General features: G+C 46.1%; 1 protein-coding gene across 1 annotated transcript in view; it reads left to right on the forward strand.

Annotated features, from left to right (window-relative positions):
* Window positions 1-22,562, forward strand: part of LOC112263931 (OTU domain-containing protein 7A-like) — a 76,142-nt gene extending 53,580 nt beyond the window's left edge. The window contains 4 exon segments of the mRNA XM_042318126.1: window positions 6,221-6,335; window positions 13,841-13,925; window positions 14,183-14,533; window positions 14,587-22,562. Coding sequence (XP_042174060.1) covers window positions 6,221-6,335; window positions 13,841-13,925; window positions 14,183-14,533; window positions 14,587-16,110 — 2,075 coding nt within the window. The 3' untranslated portion in view covers window positions 16,111-22,562.
* Window positions 22,563-24,728: the final 2,166 nt, after the last annotated feature.

The following is a 24,728-nucleotide window of genomic DNA, read 5'->3' on the forward strand; positions in this document are numbered from 1 at the left end:
GAGTTACGCACACACTACTTACGTAAACACTCCAACACACACACACACGCACGCACACACACACACACACACACACACACACACACACACACACGCAAACACACAGAAACGCACACACTACTTACGTAAACACTCCCACACACACACACACACACACACACACACACACACACACACACACACACACACACACACACACACAGGATGCTGCATTCCTCTCTACATTCTGAGAGTTACAGCTAAATCTTTTTTGGCCAAAGCCCTGAACGTCAGAAGCTCGCTGACTGTCTGACAGACACTTTTACAGTACAGCCTGTCCTCTGTCTCAACAACCTTTGGAAAGAAAATGATAAATGAAATAAAAAGTGTAGCAGTTTAATTTAAGGACCAAAAAATTGCCAGCCGTCCCGTATAGATGTAGATATATATAGTGCCATATAGATGTAGATATATATAGTGCCATATAGATGTAGATATATATAGTGCCATATAGATATATATAGTGCCATATAGATATAGATATATATAGTGCCATATAGATATAGATATATATAGTGCCATATAGATATATATAGTGCCATATAGATGTAGATATATATAGTGCCATATAGATATAGATATATATAGTGCCATATAGATATATATAGTGCCATATAGATATATATAGTGCCATATAGATATAGATATATATAGTGCCATATAGATATATATAGTGTCATATAGATATAGATATATATAGTGCCATATAGATATATACAGTGCCATATAGATATAGATATATATAGTGCCATATAGATATAGATATATATAGTGCCATATAGATATATATAGTGCCATATAGATATAGATATATATAGTGCCATATAGATATAGATATATATAGTGCCATATAGATGTAGATATATATAGTGCCATATAGATATAGATATATATAGTGCCATATAGATATAGATATATATAGTGCCATATAGATGTAGATATATATAGTGCCATATAGATATAGATATATATAGTGCCATATAGATATATATATATATATAGTGCCATATAGATATATATAGTGCCATATAGATGTAGATATATATAGTGCCATATAGATGTAGATATATATAGTGCCATATAGATGTAGATATATATAGTGCCATATAGATGTAGATATATATAGTGCCATATAGATGTAGATATATATAGTGCCATATAGATGTAGATATATATAGTGCCATATAGATATAGATATATATAGTGCCATATAGATATAGATATATATAGTGCCATATAGATATAGATATATATAGTGCCATATAGATATATATAGTGCCATATAGATATATATAGTGCCATATAGATATATATAGTGCCATATAGATATATATATATATAGTGCCATATAGATATAGATATATATAGTGCCATATAGATGTAGATATATATAGTGCCATATAGATTGCAAAATAGTTGGGAAGAGATTTTTGACGTACCGATTCCATGGCACATGGTTTATGAACCGATAACGTAAAACCACGCCAATTTTTAATACAAAATTCTTGCAACCAATAGAATGTTATTTACATGGGTGATTCGGGCTCTTCTCAGCTCTGCTGATATTGCTGCGAAGAGTCTGAATCATTAGATTTTTTGGTTTTAATACTGTCCATATGTAGCTTGTTTCTGGTCGCAGGTTCAGAAATGGCTGAAGATTTGCAACATTTACCCGGAGCTAACTCTGTGGACGGCACTCCTGGGTGATCTGAAACGTCATAGTCAATCCATCAATAGTATAATAATGCCTTTAGTAAAAAAATATGTTTTTTTTAGGGCCTCCCGAGTGGCGCAGTAGTTAAGGGCGCTGTACTGCAGCGCCAGCTGTGCAACCAGAGACTGTGGCTTCGCGCCCAGGCTCTGTCGTAACCGACCGGGAGGTCCGTGGGGCGACGCACAATTGGCCTAGCGTCGTCCGTGTTAAGGAGGGGTTGGCCGGTAGGGATATCCATGACTCATCGCGCACCAGCGACCCCTGTGGCGGGCCGGGCGCAGTGCATGCTAACCAAGGTTGCCAGGTGCACGGTGTTTCCTCTGACACATTGGTGCGGCTGGCTTCCGGGTTGGATGCGCGCTGTGTTAAGAAGCAGTGTGGCTTGGTTGGGTTGTGTATCGGAGGACGCGTGACTTTCAACCTTCGTCTCTCCCGAGCCCGTACGGGAGTTGTAGCGATGAGACAAGATAGTAGCTACTAAAAAACATTTGGATGCCACAAAATTGGGGCGAAAAAGGGGTAAAAAAAGATATATTTATATTTTTTTTATATATTTTTTTTCAATTTACAATCTCTAGAAACAATGAGAATAGAAAGGTTCAGAAAATTTGTGAAACATCATAGCATAGTTGAAAAAAATATATGGCAAATAGAAATCCAATATGTATGGTGTTAAGAGATATGGAGCTGAAGGATGGGACTGGATGGTGTTAAGACATGAAGGAGCTGAAGGATGGGACTGGTTGGTGTTAAGAGAAATGGAGCTGAAGGGTGGGACTGGATGGTGTTAAGAGATATGGAGCTGAAGGATGGGACTGGATGGTGTTAAGAGATGAAGGAGCTGAAGGATGGGACTGGATGGTGTTAAGAGATATGGAGCTGAAGGATGGGACTGGATGGTGTTAAGAGATATGGAGCTGAAGGGTGGGACTGGATGGTGTTAAGAGATATGGAGCTGAAGGATGGGACTGGATGGTGTTAAGAGATATGGAGCTGAAGGATGGGACTGGATGGTGTTAAGAGATATGGAGCTGAAGGATGGGACTGGATGGTGTTAAGAGATGAAGGAGCTGAAGGATGGGACTGGATGGTGTTAAGAGATATGGAGCTGAAGGATGGGACTGGATGGTGTTAAGAGATATGGAGCTGAAGGATGGGACTGGATGGTGTTAAGAGATATGGAGCTGAAGGATGGGACTGGATGGTGTTAAGAGATGAAGGAGCTGAAGGATGGGACTGGATGGTGTTAAGAGAAATGGAGCTGAAGGATGGGACTGGATGGTGTTAAGAGATATGGAGCTGAAGGATGGGACTGGATGGTGTTAAGAGATATGGAGCTGAAGGATGGGACTGGATGGTGTTAAGAGATATGGAGCTGAAGGATGGGACTGGATGGTGTTAAGAGATATGGAGCTGAAGGATGGGACTGGATGGTGTTAAGAGATATGGAGCTGAAGGATGGGACTGGATGGTGTTAAGAGATATGGAGCTGAAGGATGGGACTGGATGGTGTTAAGAGATATGGAGCTAAAGGATGGGACTGGATGGTGTTAAGAGATATGGAGCTGAAGGATGGGACTGGATGGTGTTAAGAGATAGATGGGAGGGGTTGAATAGAGCTGAAGGATGGGACTGGATGGTGTTAAGAGATAGATGGGAGGGGTTGAATAGAGCTGAAGGATGGGACTGGATGGTGTTAAGAGACAGATGGGAGGGGTTGAATGGAGCTGAAGGATGGGACTGGATGGTGTAAAATAGATTTTGTCCATAAAATGTATATATCAAAAAATCAAATGTATATAGTATGAATAAGCTGGACATACAGGCGCTGTTCAGAGAGGGGTGGTAGGGGTTGAATGGAGATGGGACTGGAGGTGGGAGGTTTGGAGGGGAATAACGGAAATATATATACAAAAATATGTATGTGTATTTATGTGTGTGTGTGTGTGTGTGTGTGTGTGTGTGTGTGTGTGTGTGTGTGTGTGTGTGTGTGTGTGTGTGTGTGTGTGTGTGTGTGTGTAAATGTATGTATTTATACTTGTATGTGTGTATGTAAACTCAGCAAAAAATCATCCTCTCACTGTCAACTGTGTTTATTTTCAGCAAACTTATCATGTGTAAATATTTGTATGAACATAACAAGATTCAACAACTGAGACATAAACTGAACAAGTTCCACAGACATGTGACTAACAGAAATGGAATAATGTGTCCCTGAACAAAGAGGGGGTCAAAATCTAAAGTCAGTATCTGGTGTGGCCACCAGCTGCATTAAGTCTCCTCCTCATGGACTGCACCAGATTTGCCAGTTCTTGCTGTGAGATGTTACCCCACTCTTCCACCAAGGCACCGGCAAGTTCCCGGACAATTCGAGGCCCTCACCCTCTGATCCATCAGGTCATGGCAGAACACTGATATTCCTGTCTTACAGGAAATCATGCACAGAACGAGCAGTTTGGCTGGTGGCATTGTCATGCTGGAGGGTCATGTCAGGATGAGCCTGCAGGAAGGGTACCACATGAGGGAGGAGGATGTTGCCGGTGATGTCTGGTGAGGACCTGCATTACAACAGGCCTACAAGCCCTCAGTCCAGCCTCTATCAGCCTATTGCGGACAGTCTGAGCACTGATGAAGGGATTGTGCGTTACTGTGTAACTCGGGCAGTTGTTGTTGCCATCCTGTACCTGTCCCGCAGGTGTGATTCTTGGATGTACCGATCCTGTGCAGGTGTTGTTACACGTGGTCTGCCACTGCGAGGACGATCAGCTGTCCTGTCTCCCTGTAGCTCTGTCTTAGGTGTCTCACAGTACGGACATTGCAATTTATTGCCCTGGCCACATCTGCAGTCCTCATGCCTCCTTGCAGCAAGCCTAAGGCACGTTCACACAGATGAGCAGGAACCCTGGGCATCTTTCTTTTGGTGTTTTTCAGAGTCAGTAGAAAGGCCTCTTTAGTGTCCTAAGTTTTCATAACTGTGATCTTAATTGCCTACCGTCTGTAAGTCGTTAGTGTCTTGATGACCTTTCCACAGGTCCATTAATTGTTTACGGTTCATTGAACAAGGATGGGAAACAGTGTTTAAACCCTTTACTATGAAGATCTGTGAACTTATTTGGATTTTTACTAATTATCTTTGAAAGACAGAATCCTGAAAAGGGGACGTTTCTTTTTTTGTTGAGTTTACATATAATATATATATATTATATATTTGCAAAAGAATATATGGGGGATTGGAAATGATGCAGACAATTACATTGATAGAAGCTACAATCTATTTGCACTATTAAAGCTGATCTGCCCTCTAACAAAGAGAGAGAGAGAGAGAGAGAGAGAGAGAGAGAAAGGCATCAGACCCTCGTGACAGAGACTCATCTATCTCTCTCTAGACAGTGTTATTATGGTGTGTGGACATCCACCCACACAACACACTCCCTGTAATGTCAGCGTAGGTGCTTCTCAGCAACATCCGTTGTTTTACATGTTTGGCTGAAGAAGAAAAGAGAAAAAAAGGCCCTCTTGGCATCAAAAGTGTCACGTGGAAGATGATACCAAGTTTTACGCAGTGAGACAACAGAGCTCATCAAACCATGACTTTATGAGCTGGGGTTTACTGTGATTAATGGGTCTGTGTCAACTTTCAAACCCGTATTGTCCTCCTGGTCAATAGAGGCTCTGCTTATCCTACCTAGGCTGTGTGGTTACCTGTCTGTGTTTACCTGTCTGTGTGCTGTGTGGTTACCTGTCTGTGTGTTTACCTGTCTGTGTGCTGTGTGGTTACCTGGCTGTGTGTTTACCTGTCTGTGTGCTGTGTTGTTACCTGGCTGTGTTTACCTGTCTGTGTGTTGTGTGGTTACTTGGCTGTGTGGTTACCTGGCTGTGTGGTTACCTGGTGTGTGGTTACCTGGCTGTGTGCTGTGTGGTTACCTGGCTGTGTGTTGTGTGGTTACCTGGCTGTGTGTTGTGTGGTTATCTGGCTGTGTGCTGTGTGGTTACCTGGCCGTGTGCTGTGTGGTTACCCTGGCTGTGTGGTTACCTGGCTGTGTGGTTACCTGTCTGTGTGCTGTGTGGTTACCTGGCTGTGTGGTTACCTGTCTGTGTGCTGTGTGGTTACCTGTCTGTGTGCTGTGTGGTTACCTGGCTGTGTGGTTACCTGGCTGTGTGGTTACCTGGCTGTGTGTGGTTACCTGTCTGTGTGCTGTGTGGTTACCTGGCTGTGTGCTGTGTGGTTACCTGGCTGTGTGTTGCATGGTTACCTGGCTGTGTGGTTACCTGTCTGTGTGCTGTGTGGTTACCTGTCTGTGTGCTGTGTGGTTACCTGGCTGTGTGTTGTGTGGTTACCTGGCTGTGCGGTTACCTGTCTGTGTGCTGTATGGTTACCTGTCTGTGTGCTGTATGGTTACCTGGTTGTGTGTTTGTACCCCTGCTTATCTGATCTGACCATAATGACGTGTGTTCTGTGTTTTCCAGCTGTGATCCCGCTGACCGACTCAGAACACAAGCTGCTATCTCTACACTTCGCTACGGACCCTGGGAAGGACTGGGAGTGGAGCCGAGACCACAACGACAACATCAAGCTAGCCAAGTGAGTTAGGTACAACAAACGACAAACAGGTGGTGGTGGTGGAGGGGGTCATAGGGGTGGAGGGGGTCATAGGGGTGGAGGCGGTAGTAGGGGTGGAGGGGTAGTAGGGGTGGAGGGGGTAGTAGGGGTGGAGGGGGTCATAGGGGTGGAGGGGGTCATAGGGGTGGAGGCGGTAGTAGGGGTGGGGTGGTAGTAGGGGTGGAGGGGGTAGTAGGGGTGGAGGTGGTAGTAGGGGTGGAGGGGGTAGGAGGGGTGGAGGGGGTAGTAGAGGTGTGGAGGGGGTAGTAGGGGTGGAGGGGGTAGTAGGGGTGGAGGGGGTAGGAGGGGTGGAGGGGGTAGTAGAGGTGTGGAGGGGGTAGGAGGGGTGGAGGGGGTAGTAGGGGTGGAGGGGGTCATAGGGGTGGAGGCGGTAGTAGGGGTGGAGGTGGTAGTAGGGGTGGAGGGGGTAGTAGGGGTGGAGGGGGTAGGAGGGGTGGAGGGGGTAGTAAAGGTGTGGAGGGGTAGTAGGGGTGGAGGGGGTAGTAGGGGTGGAGGGGGTAGGAGGGGTGGAGGGGGTAGTAGAGGTGTGGAGGGGGTAGTAGAGGGGTGGAGGGGGTAGTAGAGGGGTGGAGGGGGTAGTAGGGGTGGAGGGGGTAGTAGGGGTGGAGGGGGTAGTAGAGGGGTGGAGGGGGTAGTAGGGGTGGAGGGGGTAGTAGAGGGGTGGAGGGGGTAGTAGAGGTGGAGGGGGTAGTAGAGGTGGAGGGGGTAGTAGGGGTGGAGGAAGTAGTAGGGGTGGAGGGGGTAGTAGGGGTGGAGGAAGTAGTAGGGGTGGAGGGGGTAGTAGGGGTGGAGGGGGTAGTAGAGGGGTGGAGGGGGTCATAGGGGTGGAGGCGGTAGTAGAGGTGGAGGGGGTAGTAGGGGTGGAGGGGTAGTAGGGGTGGAGGGGGTAGTAGGAGTGGAGGGGGGTAGAGGTGTGGAGGGGGTAGTAGGGGTGGGGGGGGTAGTAGAGGGGGTGTGGGTGGGGGTAGTAGGGGTGGAGGGGGTAGTAGAGGGGGGGTGGAGGGGGTAGGGGAGGGTGGAGGTGGGGGGTAGTAGGGGTGGAGGGGGTAGTAGGGGTGGAGGGGTGGGGGTAGTAGAGGGGGTGGAGGGGTAGTAGGGGTGGAGGGGTTGTAGAGATGGAGGGGGTGGAGGGGGTAGTAGGGGTGGAGGGGGTGGAGTAGGGGTGGAGGGGGTAGTAGGGGTGGAGGGGGTAGTAGGGGTGGAGAGGACAGTTAAAGCCCTGCTTCCTCTCTGTGGGAGGACAGTAAATACAGAGGAGAAGTGAGAAGAGGAAAAACCAGAGACAGAAAGGAGGAGAGGAGATTCCCCTCTAATCATAGAAAGGAGGAGAGGAGATCCCCCTCTAATCACAGAAAGGAGGAGGAGATCCCCCTCTAATCACAGAAAGGAGGAGAGGAGATCCCTCTCTAATCATAGAAAGGAGGAGGAGATCCCCTCTAATCACAGAAAGGAGGAGAGGAGATCCCCCTCTAATCATATAAAGGAGGGGAGGAGATCCCTCTCTAATCATAGAAAGGAGGAGGAGATCCCCCTCTAATCACAGAAAGGAGGAGAGGAGATCCCCTCTAATCATATAAAGGAGGGAGGAGATCCCCTAATCATAGAAAGGAGGAGGAGATCCCCTCTAATCACAGAAAGGAGGAGAGGAGATCCCCTCTAATCACAGAAAGGAGGAGGAGATCCCCCTCTAATCACAGAAAGGAGGGGAGGAGATCCCCCTCTAATCACAGAAAGGAGGAGAGGAGATCCCCCTCTAATCACAGAAAGGAGGAGAGGAGATCCCCCCCTCTAATCATAGAGTCATTATCTCTAGGCGTCGTACATCATTATCTTCTATAACGCTGCTTTACACAGAGGATCTCAACTCTTATCTGAATGGCATAATCACATGGAGCACTGACTGTCTGTCATGGAGCACTGACTGTCTGTCATGGAGCACTGTCTGTCTGTCATGAAGCACTGTCTGTCTTGGAGCACTGTCTGTCTGTCATGGAGCACTGTCTGTCTGTCATGGAGCACTGTCTGTCTGTCATGGAGCACTGTCTGTCTGTCATGGAGCACTGACTGTCTGTCATGGAGCACTGTCTGTCTGTCTTGGAGCACTGTCTGTCTGTCATGGAGCACTGTCTGTCTGTCTGTCTGTCTGTCTGTCTGCCTGTCTGTCTGTCTGTCTGTCTGTCATGGAGCACTGTCTGTCTGTCTGTCTGCCTGTCTGTCTGTCTGTCTGCCTGTCTGTCTGTCTGTCTGTCTGTCTGTCTGTCTGTCTGTCTGTCTGTCTGTCTGTCATGGAGCACTGTCTGTCTGTCTGCCTGTCTGTCTGTCTGCCTGTCTGTCTGTCTGTTTGTCTGTCATGGAGCACTGTCTGTCTGTCTGTCTGTCTGCCTGTCTGTCTGTCTCTGTCTGTCTGTCTGTCTGTCTGTCTGTCTGTCTGTCTTGGAGCACTGTCTGTCTGTCTTGGAGCACTGTCTGCCTGTCTTGGAGCACTGACTGTCTGTCATGAAGCACTGTCTGTCTGTCATGGAGCACTGTCTGTCTGTCATGGAGCACTGTCTGTCTGTCATGAAGCACTGTCTGGCTGTCTGTCTGTCTGTCTCTCTGTCTGTCATGGAGCACTGTCTGTCTGTCTGTCTGTCTGTCTGTCTGTCTGTCTGTCTGTCTGTCTGTCTGTCTGTCTGTCTGTCTGTCTGTATGTATGTATGTCTGTCTGTCATGGACCACTGTCTGTCTGTCATGAAGCACTGTCTGGCTGTCTGTCTGTCTGTCTCTCTGTCTGTCATGGAGCACTGTCTGTCTGTCTGTCTGTCTGTCTGTCTGTCTGTCTGTCTGTCTGTCTGTCTGTCTGTCTGTCTGTCTGTCTGTCTGTATGTATGTATGTCATGTAGCAGTGTCTGTCTGTTAGAATGAGAGAAAGAGACAGGATACTAGGTTGATGAGATCATTTCTGAGACTTGTGTGATTTGGTGAGTTTAAAAACCACTAATTTGTGAGACTTACATTGAATCATTTGGGTTCCTTTGAGAAGAAAACTCCCATTAATTGTGTACATATGTGAAGTCACACAAAGTCTAAGATTGAAGGTTACAGACTCTGAAGGTGATTGTGAAGTTACAGACTCTGAAGGTGTTTGTGAAGTTACAGACTCTGAAGGTGATTGTGAAGTTACAGACTCTGAAGGTGATTGTGAAGTTACAGACTCTGAAGGTGTTTGTGAAGTTACAGACTCTGAAGGTGATTGTGAAGTTACAGACTCTGAAGGTGATTGTGAAGTTACAGACTCTGAAGGTGTTTGTGAAGTTACAGACTCTGAAGGTGATTGTGAAGTTACAGACTCTGAAGGTGTTTGTGAAGTTACAGACTCTGAAGGTGTTTGTGAAGTTACAGACTCTGAAGGTGATTGTGAAGTTACAGACTCTGAAGGTGATTGTGAAGTTACAGACTCTGAAGGTGATTGTGAAGTTACAGACTCTGAAGGTGATTGTGAAGTTACAGACTGAAGGTGATTGTGAAGTTACAGACTCTGAAGGTGATTGTGAAGTTACAGACTCTGAAGGTGATTGTGAAGTTAGACCCTCTGAAGGTGATTGTGAAGTTACAGACTCTGAAGGTGATTGTGAAGTTACAGACTCTGAAGGTGATTGTGAAGTTACAGACTCTGAAGGTGATTGTGAAGTTAGACCCTCTGAAGGTGATTGTGAAGTTACAGACTCTGAAGGTGTTTGTGAAGTTACAGACTCTGAAGGTGATTGTGAAGTTACAGACTCTGAAGGTGATTGTGAAGTTAGACCCTCTGAAGGTGTTTGTGAAGTTAGACCCTCTGAAGGTGATTGTGAAGTTACAGACTGAAGGTGATTGTGAAGTTACAGACTCTGAAGGTGATTGTGAAGTTACAGACTGAAGGTGTTTGTGAAGTTACAGACTCTGAAGGTGATTGTGAAGTTACAGACTCTGAAGGTGATTGTGAAGTTACAGACTCTGAAGGTGATTGTGAAGTTACAGACTCTGAAGGTGATTGTGAAGTTACAGACTCTGAAGGTGTTTGTGAAGTTACAGACTCTGAAGGTGTTTGTGAAGTTACAGACTCTGAAGGTGATTGTGAAGTTAGACCCTCTGAAGGTGATTGTGAAGTTAGACCCTCTGACGGTGATTGTGAAGTTAGACCCTCTGAAGGTGATTGTGAAGTTAGACCCTCTGAAGGTGATTGTGAAGTTACAGACTGAAGGTGATTGTGAAGTTACAGACTCTGAAGGTGATTGTGAAGTTACAGACTCTGAAGGTGATTGTGAAGTTAGAGCCTCTGAAGGTGATTGTGAAGTTAGACCCTCTGAAGGTGATTGTGAAGTTAGACCCTCTGAAGGTGATTGTGAAGTTACAGACTCTGAAGGTGATTTGTTACAGACTGAAGTTACAGACTCTGAAGGTGATTGTGAAGTTAGACCCTCTGAAGGTGATTGTGAAGTTACAGACTCTGAAGGTGATTGTGAAGTTACAGACTCTGAAGGTCTGACTCTGAAGGTGATTGTGAAGTTACAGACTGAAGGTGTTTGTGAAGTTACAGACTCTGAAGGTGATTGTGAAGTTACAGACTCTGAAGGTGATTGTGAAGTTACAGACTCTGAAGGTGATTGTGAAGTTACAGACTCTGAAGGTGATTGTGAAGTTACAGACTCTGAAGGTGATTGTGAAGTTACAGACTCTGAAGGTGATTGTGAAGTTACAGACTCTGAAGGTGATTGTGAAGTTAGACCCTCTGAAGGTGATTGTGAAGTTACAGACTCTGAAGGTGATTGTGAAGTTACAGACTCTGAAGGTGATTGTGAAGTTAGACCCTCTGAAGGTGTTTGTGAAGTTACAGACTGAAGGTGATTGTGAAGTTACAGACTCTGAAGGTGTTTGTGAAGTTACAGACTCTGAAGGTGATTGTGAAGTTAGACCCTCTGAAGGTGATTGTGAAGTTAGACCCTCTGAAGGTGATTGTGAAGTTAGACCCTCTGAAGGTGATTGTGAAGTTAGACCCTCTGAAGGTGATTGTGAAGTTAGACCCTCTGAAGGTGATTGTGAAGTTACAGACTGAAGGTGATTGTGAAGTTACAGACTCTGAAGGTGTTTGTGAAGTTACAGACTCTGAAGGTGATTGTGAAGTTACAGACTCTGGAGGTGTTTGTGAAGTTACAGACTGAAGGTGTTTGTGAAGTTACAGACTCTGAAGGTGATTGTGAAGTTAGACCCTCTGAAGGTGATTGTGAAGTTACAGACTCATGACGTTTTATGGCCCTGGTCAATCAGACAAAACAGGAAGTTATAGGGCCCTGGTCAATCAGACAAAACAGGAAGTTATAGGGCCCTGGTCAATCAGACAAAACAAGAAGTTATAGGGCCCTGGTCAATCAGACAAAACAGGAAGTTATAGGGCCCTGGTCAATCCGACAAAACAGGAAGTTATAGGGCCCTGGTCAATCAGAAAAAACAGGAAGTTATAGGGCCCTGGTCAATCAGACAAAACAGGAAGTTATAGGGCCCTGGTCAATCAGACAAAACAGGAAGTTATATGGCCCTGGTCAATCAGACAAAACAGGAAGTTATATGGCCCTGGTCAATCAGACAAAACAGGAAGTTATATGGCCCTGGTCAATCAGACAAAACAGGAAGTTATATGACCCTGGTCAATCAGACAATCAGAACGTTATAGAGCTCTGGTCAATCAAGTCAGCTAACTGTGCTGCAGGGAACATTGAAAAATATAATTCTTCTTGAATACAAGAATGAATGTTGGGATTCGTGTTCTCAACTAAACATTGTTCCCAGCACTAATCACAAAGAGCCTTATTTTTATTAGAGATGAACTATCCATAGTTTATTATCTATAAAACGTTAACACGTATCACTACAAGCTGTAGTGTTCAATCTTAATTCATTGCTAAATAAAAAGAAACATTCTCTCATTGTCAACTGCATTTATTTTCAGCAAACTTAACATGTGTAAATATTTATATGAACATAACAAGATTCAACAACTGAGACTAAACAAGTTCCACAGACATCGAGACCATGGACTGCACCAGATTGGACCGTTCTTGCTGTGAGATGTTACCCCACTCTTCCACCAAGGCACCTGCAAGTTCTCCGGACATTTCTGGGGGGAATGGCCCTAGCCCTCACCCTCCGATCCAACAGGTCCCAGATGTGCTCAATGGGATTGAGATCCAGGCTCTTCACTGGCCATAGCAGAACAATCACATTCCGGTCTTGCAGGAAATCACGCACAGAACGAGCAGTAAGGCTGGTGGCATTGTCATGTTGGATGGTCATGTCAGGATGAGGCTACAGGAAGGGTACCACATGAGGGAGGAGGATGTCTTCCCTGTAACACACAGAATGAGCAGTATGGCTGGTGGCATTGTCATGCTGGAGGGTCATGTCAGGATGAGCCTGCAGGAAGGGTACCACATGAGGGAGGAGGATGTCTTCCCTGTAACGCACAGCATTGAGATTGCCTGCAATGACAACAACCTCAGTCCGATGATACTGTGACACACCGCTCCAGACCATGACGGCCCCTCCACCTCCAAATCGATCCCGCTCCAGAGTACAGGCCTCGGTGTAACGCTCATTCCTTCAACGATAAACGCGAATCCGACCATCACCCCTGGTGAGACAAACCGCGACTCGTCAGTGAAGAGCACTTTTTGCCAGTCCTGTCTGGTCCAGCGACGGTGGGTTTGTGACCATAGGTGACGTTGTTGCCGGTGATGTCTGGTGAGGACCTGCCTTACATCAGGCCTACAAGCCCTCAGTCCAGCCTCTCTCAGCCTATTGCGGACAGTCTGAGCACTGATGAAGGGATTGTGCATTCCTGGTGTAACTCGGGCAGTTGTTGCCATCCTGTACCTGTCCCGCAGGTGTGATGTTCGGATGTACTGATCCTGTGCAGGTGTTGTTACACGTGGTCTGCCACTGCAAGGACGATCAGCTGTCCGGCCTGTCTCCCTGTAGCGCTGTCTTAGGCATCTCACAGTACGGGCATTGCAATTTATTGCCCTGGCCACATCTGCAGTCCTCATGCCTCCTTGCAGCATACCTAAGGCACATTCACGCAGATGAGCAGGAACCCTGGGCATCTTTCTTTTGGTGTTTTTCAGAGTCAGTAGAAAGGCCTCTTTGGTGTCCTAAGTTTTCAGAACTGTGATCTTAATTGCCTACCGTCTGTAAGTCGTTAGTGTCTTAACGACCTTTCCACAGGTCCATTAATTGTTTATGGTTCATTGAACAATGATGGGAAACAGTGTTTAAACCCTTTACTATGAAGATCTGTGAAGTTATTTGTATTTTTACTAATTATCTTTGAAAGACAGAATCCTGAAAAGGGGATGTTTCTTTTTTTTTTGCTGAGTTTATATTTCTTCAAAAGCGTAGCATTTATAATCCAGATTTACTGTTGCTATCTAATGTTCGTAACCTTTCTCCCTCAGTTTAATCCTGTCTCTGGAAGCCAAACTGAACCTGCTGCATAACTACATGAACGTAACATGGATCAGGATACCATCTGAGACCAGGGTACCTCTCCTCTTTCTCTTCCACATTGATTGGCTAATGCCAGCAAATAATTGTTGTAAATAGATTTGATAGGTTGTTCTGCATCCGTGTTGTACTGCCAGCTCCCAGCACCTAACTGTCTATGTACAAGGAATAAAGCAAACTACGTTTTGATATCATGGTCTTGAAATGGAGTAGATTAGACAGATTAACATAATTTACTGATGGTGCTTCCTCTCCATCCCTTCTCACCCCTCCCTCCCTCTCTCTCTCTCCAGGCTCCCCTGGCCCAGCCGGAGTCTCCCACGGCGTCCCACGGGGGCGACGACGTCCAGTCTCTAGCCGACTCCATGGACTCCGATCGCGACTCCGTCTGCAGCAACTCCAACGTCAACAACGGCAAGGTCTCCGCGAAGGACAAGGACAAGGATCCCAAGGAGAAGACGGAGAGGCAGCAACAGCGTAAAGACAAGGACAAGACCAGGACGGACTCTGTGGCCAACAAGCTAGGCAGCTTCAGTAAAACCCTGGGTATCAAGCTGAAGAAGAACATGGGAGGTCTGGGAGGGCTGGTCCACGGAAAGATCAACCGCTCCAACTCTGGAGGCAATGGCCGGAACAACGGAGGAGTGGGGGCGGCAACGGAGGAGGTGGGGGCGGCGGCAACGGAGGAGGGACAGAGAATAACGTAGAGAAGAAGAAGGAGAAAAAGGAAGGAAAAGCCCGGAAGGATGGAGGAGGAGGAGAGAAGGAAGGCCAGTCTGGGAGTACGTCGTTCTCCTCGGACAAGACCACCAGCCCGTCTCCCACCGAGCGTCCCCCAGGCGTGCCCTCTCCTCCTGGGGAACGGGACAGGGACAGGGGGGGTCTCCTGGCCAGGCTGGTGGGGGATAAGGCCCTGTCGGAGCACTGGAAGTACAGCACAGACGTCAAGCTGAGCCTCAACATACTGAGAGCCGCCATGCAGGGCGAGAGGAAGTTCATCTTCGCTGGCCTTCTCCTCACCTCCCATCGCCACCAGTTCCACGAGGAGATGATCTCCTTCTACCTGACCTCCGCTCAGGAGCGCTTCTCTGCCGAGCAGGAGACCAGGAGGAAGGAAGGAGAGAAGAAACCTGCAGCAAACTCTACAACCACGACTACTACGACCAACGGGCCCTCCAACGCCCTGAAGAAACCAGAGCAGGAGAGCGCCCCTCACCGGGAGAGAGAGAGGGAGAAGGAAAGAGAGAGAGAAAAGGAGAGGGAGAGAGAGAGGGAGAGAGAGAGGGAGAGAGAGAGAGAAAGGGAGAGAGAGAGGGAGAGAGAGAGGGAGAGAGAGAGAGAAAGGGAGAGAGAGAGGGAGCGAGACACCCGCACCCCTCCTCCTCCTCCCTCCTGCCCTCCTCCTCCTACTCCCCTTCCCCAGGACTTCATCTCTTCCCCAGCCAGACACCACCAAAGCCATACCCCTCACACACCCCCACAGATTGCCCTGAAGATGCAGGGCCGCCACAGCCCCTCCCCCAACTCCTCCCCCAGCAACGGTGCTACCAGGAGACCGGGGTCCGTCCCCCCTGTCCCCAGGCCCGTCCCAACTACAGTCCCAGTGTCAGCCCACTACAGCCATACCCCTCCCATCCAGAGGTCCAGTATCATCCACCTGAGAGACGTCAACCTCCAGGCCCTCCAGGCACCCAGCTTCCAGCCGGACGACCCCCAGCCCAGCTACAAGCCTCCTCTGGTGGGCACCCTGAAGACCTGTGCCACTTACCCCCAGCAGAACCGCTCTCTGTCCTCCCAGAGCTACTCTCCAGCCCGCCTGTCTGGGGTCCGTTTGGGCACCGGGGTCAACCACACCCACCCGGGGGTCCCAGGCACCACGGAGCCCTACAACATGCCTGGGGAGCACAAGTCCCATACCTATACCAACGGCTTCAACGCTAGCCACATACAGGACTGTCTGGAGTTCGCCGACGCCGACGTGCCTCAGACCTGGGGGAGCAGTAGGGTCACCAGGACGGGTTCGGGGTCCGACAAGGTCAAAAGTCAGATTGGTAGCGCCGGTGGGGGTTGCCTGGTGTACTGCCTGCAGCAGAGGAGATGCAAGAGGGAGAAGTGCTCCTTCTACGGGCGGCCGGAGACAGATAACTACTGTTCCTACTGCTTCAAGGAGGATCTGAAACACAAGGAGAGGGAGGCCAAGGCCCTCAGTAGGCCTGGGTAGCCCCTGGTAACGCGCCAGCCAGAGGTGCTGCTACTCTAGAGCCTGGTGTGCTATCTATCGCACGACAGGTACTGCAAACCCCAGCTGCTGACAACGTAACACAACAGACAGACAGACAGAACTGTGTCCATAGAGAAGGCGATAGAACAGGTTCTACTCAATAGACTGTCTGTGGACGTTGGTACATCCAGACAGACAGACAGACAGACATGCTCAGAGCCAGTTGATCGCCTGCTCTGTTTAAAACATTTGATTCCTGTCACTTCTCCTGTCTTAGTGTACAGTACACTAGGCTACTGTAAAGGACACAACTACTTGATGACAAGCAGGGTAGATCTCTGTCCACTTAACATCTTTGGCCAGCAGGAATTTATAACTTTGTTCGTTAAAAAAAAAAATAATAATTGGTTCAACTTCAATTTTTGGTTAGTTTTATGGAGAAATCTCTTGTGTTTTTTGCCCACAACTTGAATGGCAAACTAAGATATAATTTCAGGCAAATACAGTACGCATAAAAATAGCAATTGCATTTGTGTTGTGCAGTGGTTCAAAACGGAAACTTAAATCTAACATCTAACTAAAAACTTCAACGTTTTTTAATTTTTTAATCAATAATTGTCCTAATGGCAACTCACTGTGAACCCTTTCTGTTGTCTATGCACTCATGTTGGCTTCAGTAGAGAGTTCAAATCCTCTGCTGCAGCTGAAAGACAATAGACGACAACAGGCCGGATATTCAGTCAACTGCAAACAAACCCACACTAAGGAAAATAGCCGTTTCGTGTGGTGAAATTGCACTTTGTAAGTTAAATTTGCCGTGTGCCCTCACATTGATTACCCGGTTTAAATGAAACAACAACAAAATCAAATTGGTTTTAATGAATCGTACTCCTTATCACAGCGAGGGCAGGGATACTGTTTCAGTGCTAGTTTGATTGGTCTGCCTCAAAAAAAATGTTTTGTTTAATGTTTTCCTCTACATTCTACACGTCTTAGATAAACCGAATGTGTTTTCATCAGCAGTTGATTATCTTGGTTGTTATTTTACAGGTGCTCTCTGGTGTTGCTACCATTAGGTTTTCACATTTGAATGTCTTATCGTTCATTACAACGTCAAAAGAACATGAAATCTCCTGGCCAAAGATGTTAAATATATATAGAGAGAACGCTCTTCCAAACACTCCTGAATATAATGCAGTTCGGGATCCTTTTTATGTACCTGGTTCATGGACTCTCACCATTTAAAATGTAAAAATATGATTTTGTATTCATTTGAGAGTTTTACACAACTTAAATTATTAATTTGCACATTAGATACCAATGTACAGTACATAGCAAAAATGAGGAACAAAATAAGATTAGTATATTGTGTAAAAAAAAAAAAAAAAAAATCAGTTTGTGTGTTTTTGTGTATAGAGAATGTGATGATGGGGAATTTACAAGCCAAGGCGATACAAGTGTTATAGAGAAAATATTTTTATATGATTTTCACAAAATGCCATGAAGCAATATTTTGCGCTTTTTTTCTTATGGACACCGTTTGTCACTTTGGTAAGTTACTTTAAGGGCATGGACATTAGGTGGTGGTGGTGGGGGGGGGAGGGGCCGAACGCAAAGCGTCGGTTGGTCGAGGGAGTTATTGGACCGACATCATATCAAGGGAAAATGACCTGTCGTATTGTCATGATTGTCTCAATCAATCTGACATTGAAGGGCTGGTTGGTTTCAAAACGGGTTGATAGATCGTCGATATATATATATATATATATATATATATATATATACACAACATCCTTCAAGCATCACCACATTTACGAGACTCTACGGGCATATGTTACACCTTATCCTGGTTGCTCCACTGGGCTGCGTATTGCCGACAAAACTGTAACACGTAGTTAACCAGACGTTTTAAATGTGAAGAGGGGATATTTCCTAGTTCCTGGTTCATCACGAGTCATCGGAAGTCACAGCATGTGATGACGGTGATAACTAATTGTTTTTTATTCATATGTAAAAGCACAACATATATTCATTAATACTATGTTGTACTTCCACAGTGGGTATCTGTCTGTCCCTACAATGGCATTATGTTGTCCTATAGTTTAAGGGTTAAAAGACATACTGTTGAGATTCAGGTTGCCTGTATACATCATGTGTCCCAGAGGAGGAGTACTCATCTAGGATCAGGTCCCCCCCCGCCAGTCCATTCATTATAGTCTTAACAAAGTTGATCCGAGAACAGCACTCCTACTCTGGGAGACTTAATGTCACCCAAACAGAACCCATCCATCCAGAGTCCTATGGAATAAACAGTAACGGTTAGAACCCATCCATCCAGAGTCCTATGGAATAAACAGTGGGAACAGTAACGGTTAGAACCCATCCATCCAGAGTCCTATGGAATAAACAGTAACGGTTAGAACCCATCCATCCAGAGTCCTATGGAATAAACAGTAACGGTTAGAACCCATCCATCCAGAGTCCTATGGAATAAACAGTAACGGTTAGAACCCATCCATCCAGAGTCCTATGGAATAAACAGTAACGGTTAGAACCCATCCATCCAGAGTCCTATGGTATAAACAGTTATGAACAGTAACGGTTAGAACCCATCCATCCAGAGTCCTATGGAATAAACAGTAACGGTTAGAACCCATCCATCCAGAGTCCTATGGAATAAACAGTAACGGTTAGAACCCATCCATCCAGAGTCCTATGGTATAAACAGTTATGAACAGTAACGGTTAGAACCCATCCATCCAGAGTCCTATGGAATAAACAGTGGGAACAGTAACGGTTAGAACCCATCCATCCAGAGTCCTATGGAATAAACAGTGGGAACAGTAACGGTTAGAACCCATCCATCCAGAGTCCTATGGAATAAACAGAACGGTTAGAACCCATCCATCCAGAGTCCTATGGAATAAACAGTAACGGTTAGAACCCATCCATCCAGAGTCCTATGGAATAAACAGTAACGGTTAGAACCCATCCATCCAGAGTCCTATGGAATAAACAGTAACGGTTAGAACCCATCCATCCAGAGTCCTATGGAATAAACAGTAACGGTTAGAACCCATCCATCCAGAGTCCTATGGAATAAACAGTAACGGTTAGAACCCATCCATCCAGAGTCCTATGGAATGAACAGTAACGGTTAGAACCCATCCATCCAGAGTCCTATGGTATAAACAGTTATGAACAGTAACGGTTAGAACCCATCCATCCAGAGTCCTATGGAATAAACAGTAACGGTTAGAACCCATCCATCCAGAGTCCTATGGAATAAACAGTAACGGTTAGAACCCATCCATCCAGAGTCCTATGGAATAAACAGTGGGAACAGTAACGGTTAGAACCCATCCATCCAGAGTCCTATGGAATAAACAGTAACGGTTAGAACCCATCCATCCAGAGTCCTATGGAATAAACAGTAACGGTTAGAACCCATCCATCCAGAGTCCTATGGTATAAACAGTGGGAACAGTAACGGTTAGAACCCATCCATCCAGAGTCCTATGGAATAAACAGTAACGGTTAGAACCCATCCATCCAGAGTCCTATGGTATAAACAGTAACGGTTAGAACCCATCCATCCAGAGTCCTATGGAATAAACAGTAACGGTTAGAACCCATCCATCCAGAGTCCTATGGAATAAACAGTAACGGTTAGAACCCATCCATCCAGAGTCCTATGGAATAAACAGTAACGGTTAGAACCCATCCATCCAGAGTCCTATGGAATAAACAGTGGGAACAGTAACGGTTAGAACCCATCCATCCAGAGTCCTATGGTATAAACAGTGGGAACAGTAAGTGATGGCATATCAACTAACTCACCTAACTGGTACAGTGTCTTCATCTCTACATAATGGTCAGATTGTATGTATATGCAGAGCCGGGGCTTGAATTTATAGATCTGTCTATAGCAAGATGGCAGGGTGTGTGTGTGTGTGTGTGTGTGTGTGTGTGTGTGTGTGTGTGTGTGTGTGTGTGAGTCTAATCTGAAATACCTCAGTTGTCCTATCCGGGGGTTTTGTGGTTGTCGACAATGGTTTGGCATCGACTTTCACGTCTTTGATTTGCAATAATAATAAATTGTCCTTGTGTTCTGTTGTTGGTTATAGATCAGGGGTTCCCAAACGTCCCCCCTATGGGCACAAGCACTGTTCATGACACAAACTGTTAACACCCCGCTTGTTGGTAGAGAGAATTTAGCAGATTTAAAGCGTATTTCCTGCAATTCTACACATTTTGTCACAGGAAAATGTTGTCGTTTTAATGCTAATTTTCTTGCAATTATTTACAAATTTGATCACGTCTAATGTGTATTCATGTGATATTTGAGTGACTCAAAAACTACAACAATATTTATGAGCTAAAAAAAAAAAGTAAGTAAAAAAGACAGCCACGGGCTGATTGATCTGGACATTCCTGACTAGTTATAAACATCTCTCTAATGTGAACAATGACTAACATGACAAGAGGAGCTGATGATGTCATAGCCCATTTAGAAATGTCACCTTGTACATTCTACCATTATCACTTTCAGGAGGAGTAAGTTTAAAGCTGGACTGAGTTCCTTTAAAAAATCTCTATATATACGTATATATATATATTTTTAAATGGAGAGGGGAGGACCACATGCTGCCACTGCGGGGGCGCCGGGGCGCCCCGCCCCACAGTTTGGGAACCGCTGGTATAGACGACCACCTATTGTTTCAATCAATCAGCTGTGTTTCAGTACAATGTCTATATGGGGTACATGTCAATGAAGCCAAATGTTAATTTTGTTAGTGTCTTAGTTTGCCCTACATTGCAATAACAACGATAGAGACCTTTGAAAATTGGACCATCCAAACCTTTATTCAAAGAAAGCACTGTTGTGATATTTAAAAAGGCAAGAAACAATGCTTAACCTACTGTACCAGTGAGTGGATGAGGTCATGTGCAGCACCAATACCTACCACTGAGTGGATGAGGTGATATGCAGCACCAATACCTACCACTGAGTGGATGAGGTGTTGTGCAGCACCAATACCTACCACTGAGTGGATGAGGTGTTGTGCAGCACCAATACCTACCACTGAGTGGATGAGGTCATGTGCAGCACCAAAACCTACCACTGAGTGGATGAGGTGTTGTGCAGCACCAAAACCTACCACTGAGTGGATGAGGTCATGTGCAGCACCAAAACCTACCACTGAGTGGATGAGGTGTTGTGCAGCACCAATACCTACCACTGAGTGGATGAGGTGATGTGCAGCACCAATACCTACCACTGAGTGGATGAGGTCATGTGCAGCACCAAAACCTACCACTGAGTGGATGAGGTGATGTGCAGCACTAATACCTACCAGTGAGTGGATGAGGTGATGTGCAGCACTAATACCTGCCACTGAGTGGATGAGGTCATGTGCAGCACCAAAACCTACCACTGAGTGGATGAGGTGTTGTGCAGCACCAAAACCTACCACTGAGTGGATGAGGTGTTGTGCAGCACCAATACCTACCACTGAGTGGATGAGGTCATGTGCAGCACCAAAACCTACCACTGAGTGGATGAGGTGTTGTGCAGCACCAAAACCTACCACTGAGTGGATGAGGTGATGTGCAGCACCAAAACCTACCACTGAGTGGATGAGGTGTTGTGCAGCACCAATACCTACCACTGAGTGGATGAGGTGATGTGCAGCACCAATACCTACCACTGAGTGGATGAGGTCATGTGCAGCACCAAAACCTACCACTGAGTGGATGAGGTGATGTGCAGCACTAATACCTACCAGTGAGTGGATGAGGTGATGTGCAGCACTAATACCTGCCACTGAGTGGATGAGGTCATGTGCAGCACCAAAACCTACCACTGAGTGGATGAGGTGTTGTGCAGCACCAAAACCTACCACTGAGTGGATGAGGTGTTGTGCAGCACCAATACCTACCACTGAGTGGATGAGGTGATGTGCAGCACCAATACCTACCTACCACTGAGTGGATGAGGTGATGTGCAGCACCAGTACCTACCTACCACTGAGTGGATGAGGTGATGTGCAGCACCAATACCTACTACTGAGTGGATGAGGTGTTGTGCAGCACCAATACCTACCAGTGAGTGGATGAGGTGTTGTGCAGCACCAATACCTACCAGTGAGTGGATGAGGTGATGTGCAGCACTAATACCTACCACTGACTGGATGAGGTCATGTGCAGCACCACTGAGTGGATGAGGTGATGTGCAGCACTAATACCTACCACTGACTGGATGAGGTCATGTGCAGCACCACTGAGTGGATGAAGTCATGTGCAGCACCAATACCTACCACTGACTGGATGAGGTGATGTGCAGAGTTTTGTCTTACCTTGTGAGAGGTAGTGTGTGGTTCATATAGCCCATGCAGTGGGATGTGTTCATCATATCTTAAACAATTATAATAACAATCATTTATACCCGTCCCACGTTTCTGTCTCTTGTTTGTTGTTTTTTCACTTTTGGGAAATGTTTGAATACTGTAAAATGTTTCTGCGTGGGAGAATATCACCAGTACCACCCTTGTACCAGCTTAGTACCACCCTAGTACCACCTTAGTACCACACTAGGACCACCCTAGTACCACCTTAGTACCGCCCTAGTACCACCCTAGTACCACCTTAGTACCGACCTAGGACCACCCTAGTACCAACCCACACCAGTACCGCCCTAGTACCAGCTTAGTACCACCCTAGTACCAGCTTAGTACCACCCTAGGACCACCCTAGTACCAGCTTAGTACCACCCTAGTACCAGCTTAGTACCACCCTAGTACCACCCTAGTACCACCTCACCCCAGTACCACCCTAGCACCACCCTAGTACCACCTCACCCCAGTACCACCCTAGTACCACCCTAGTACCACCTCACCCCAGTACCACACTAGCACCACCCTAGTACCACTGTTCCAGGAGGTCTGTTTCTCCTTTCAAAGTAGCAGGAGAACCTAGGATGGCCCAGAGGCTGTAAAACTCTATGTAAAACAATATTTACTAAACAGGGATTAGTAGATCTCCCGAGGGAGAAATATCACTACATGGACAAAAGTATGTGGACACGAGCATCTCATTTAAAAACCATTCATATGGAGGAATGGAGCAGGGGGTTACCCAGACAGGAAGTCCCCATACTGCTCCATTGCTGAATTCTCATGGCCATTTCTCCTAAAGGCTTTCCCAGACAGGAAGTGCCCATACTGCTCAATTCCTCCATTCTCGTGACCATTTGTCCTAAAGGGTTACCCAGACAGGAAGTCCCAGTCTTTACCATGAGGTTTTATTCCACCAAGCTCACAGACCCAGGATGTGTCCCCAATGGCACCCTATTCCCTACATAGTGCACTACTTTTGACCAGAGCCCTATGGCACCCTATTCCCTATTTAGTGCACTACTTTTGACCAGAGCCCTATGGCACCATATTCCCTATTTAGTGCACTACTTTTGACCAAAGCCCTTATGGGAATAAGGTGCCATTTCAGACGCTGACCCAGCTTTCTGACCTGTTGCCTCACGTGTCCCTGACTGTGGTTTAAACCCATGTGACCTCGTTCTCTAACCTCCGATCAGTACAATAACACAGGACTGTAACAGGAACCTTCCTCAACAATGGGTTTCATGCTCCACTGCACACTAACACTAGCTAGCTAAGTAGTTAGCACTACGACTGCCTGGAGGTGTTTTTTAAAGAGAAATGCTTCATGCTCCACTGCACACTAACACTAGCTAGCTAAGTAGTTAGCACTACTACTGCCTGGAGGTGTTTTTTAAAGATAAACTCTTCATGCTCCACTGCACACTAACACTAGCTAGCTAAGTAGTTAGCACTACTACTGAGTGGCTCCAGAGTGGCGCAGTGGTCTAAAGGCACTGCATGTCAGTGCTAGAGGCGTCACTACAGACCCTGGTTTGATTCCAGGCTGTGTCACAACTGTACCGTGATTAGGAGTCTTATGCACTGAACCATCCCACCACAGTGGACTACTCAGTGGTGGGAAAAGTACCTGATTGTCATACTTGACTAAAGGTAAAGATACCTTCATAGAACAAGACTCAAGTAGAAGTGAAAGTAACAAAAAGGGTAAAATACAATTTGACTAAACGTTTTAGAGTATTTGGTTTTAAATATTCTTAAGTATCGAAAGTTTTTTTTATTTTTTTAAAAGTATAAATCATTTCAAATGTCTTATATGAAGCAAACCAGATGGCAGGAATTACCCCAAATAGTGAGAGAATTAAAGCAGAAGTGGTTCAAAAGTGAGGGGAGAAATAAAGGGAAGTGAAACGTCCGTTTTCAGGTGAAACTACGCAGGGAGAAAAGAGTCCAATGTCTGGTTGTTATTAGTTATCCTTATGCCTCCTCAGGGAGGAAAGAGTCCAATGTCTGGTTGTTATTAGTTATCCTTATGACTCCTCAGGGAGAAAAGAGTCCAATGTCTGGTTGTTATTAGTTATCCTTATGACTCCTCAGGGAGAAAAGAGTCCAATGTCTGGTTGTTATTAGTTATCCTTATGACTCCTCAGGGAGAAAAGAGTCCAATGTCTGGTTGTTATTAGTTATCCTTATGACTCCTCAGGGAGAAAAGAGTCCAAT

The sequence above is a fragment of the Oncorhynchus tshawytscha genome, unplaced genomic scaffold (assembly GCF_018296145.1).
Source record: "Oncorhynchus tshawytscha isolate Ot180627B unplaced genomic scaffold, Otsh_v2.0 Un_contig_3335_pilon_pilon, whole genome shotgun sequence".
NCBI classification, from domain to species: domain Eukaryota; kingdom Metazoa; phylum Chordata; class Actinopteri; order Salmoniformes; family Salmonidae; genus Oncorhynchus; species Oncorhynchus tshawytscha.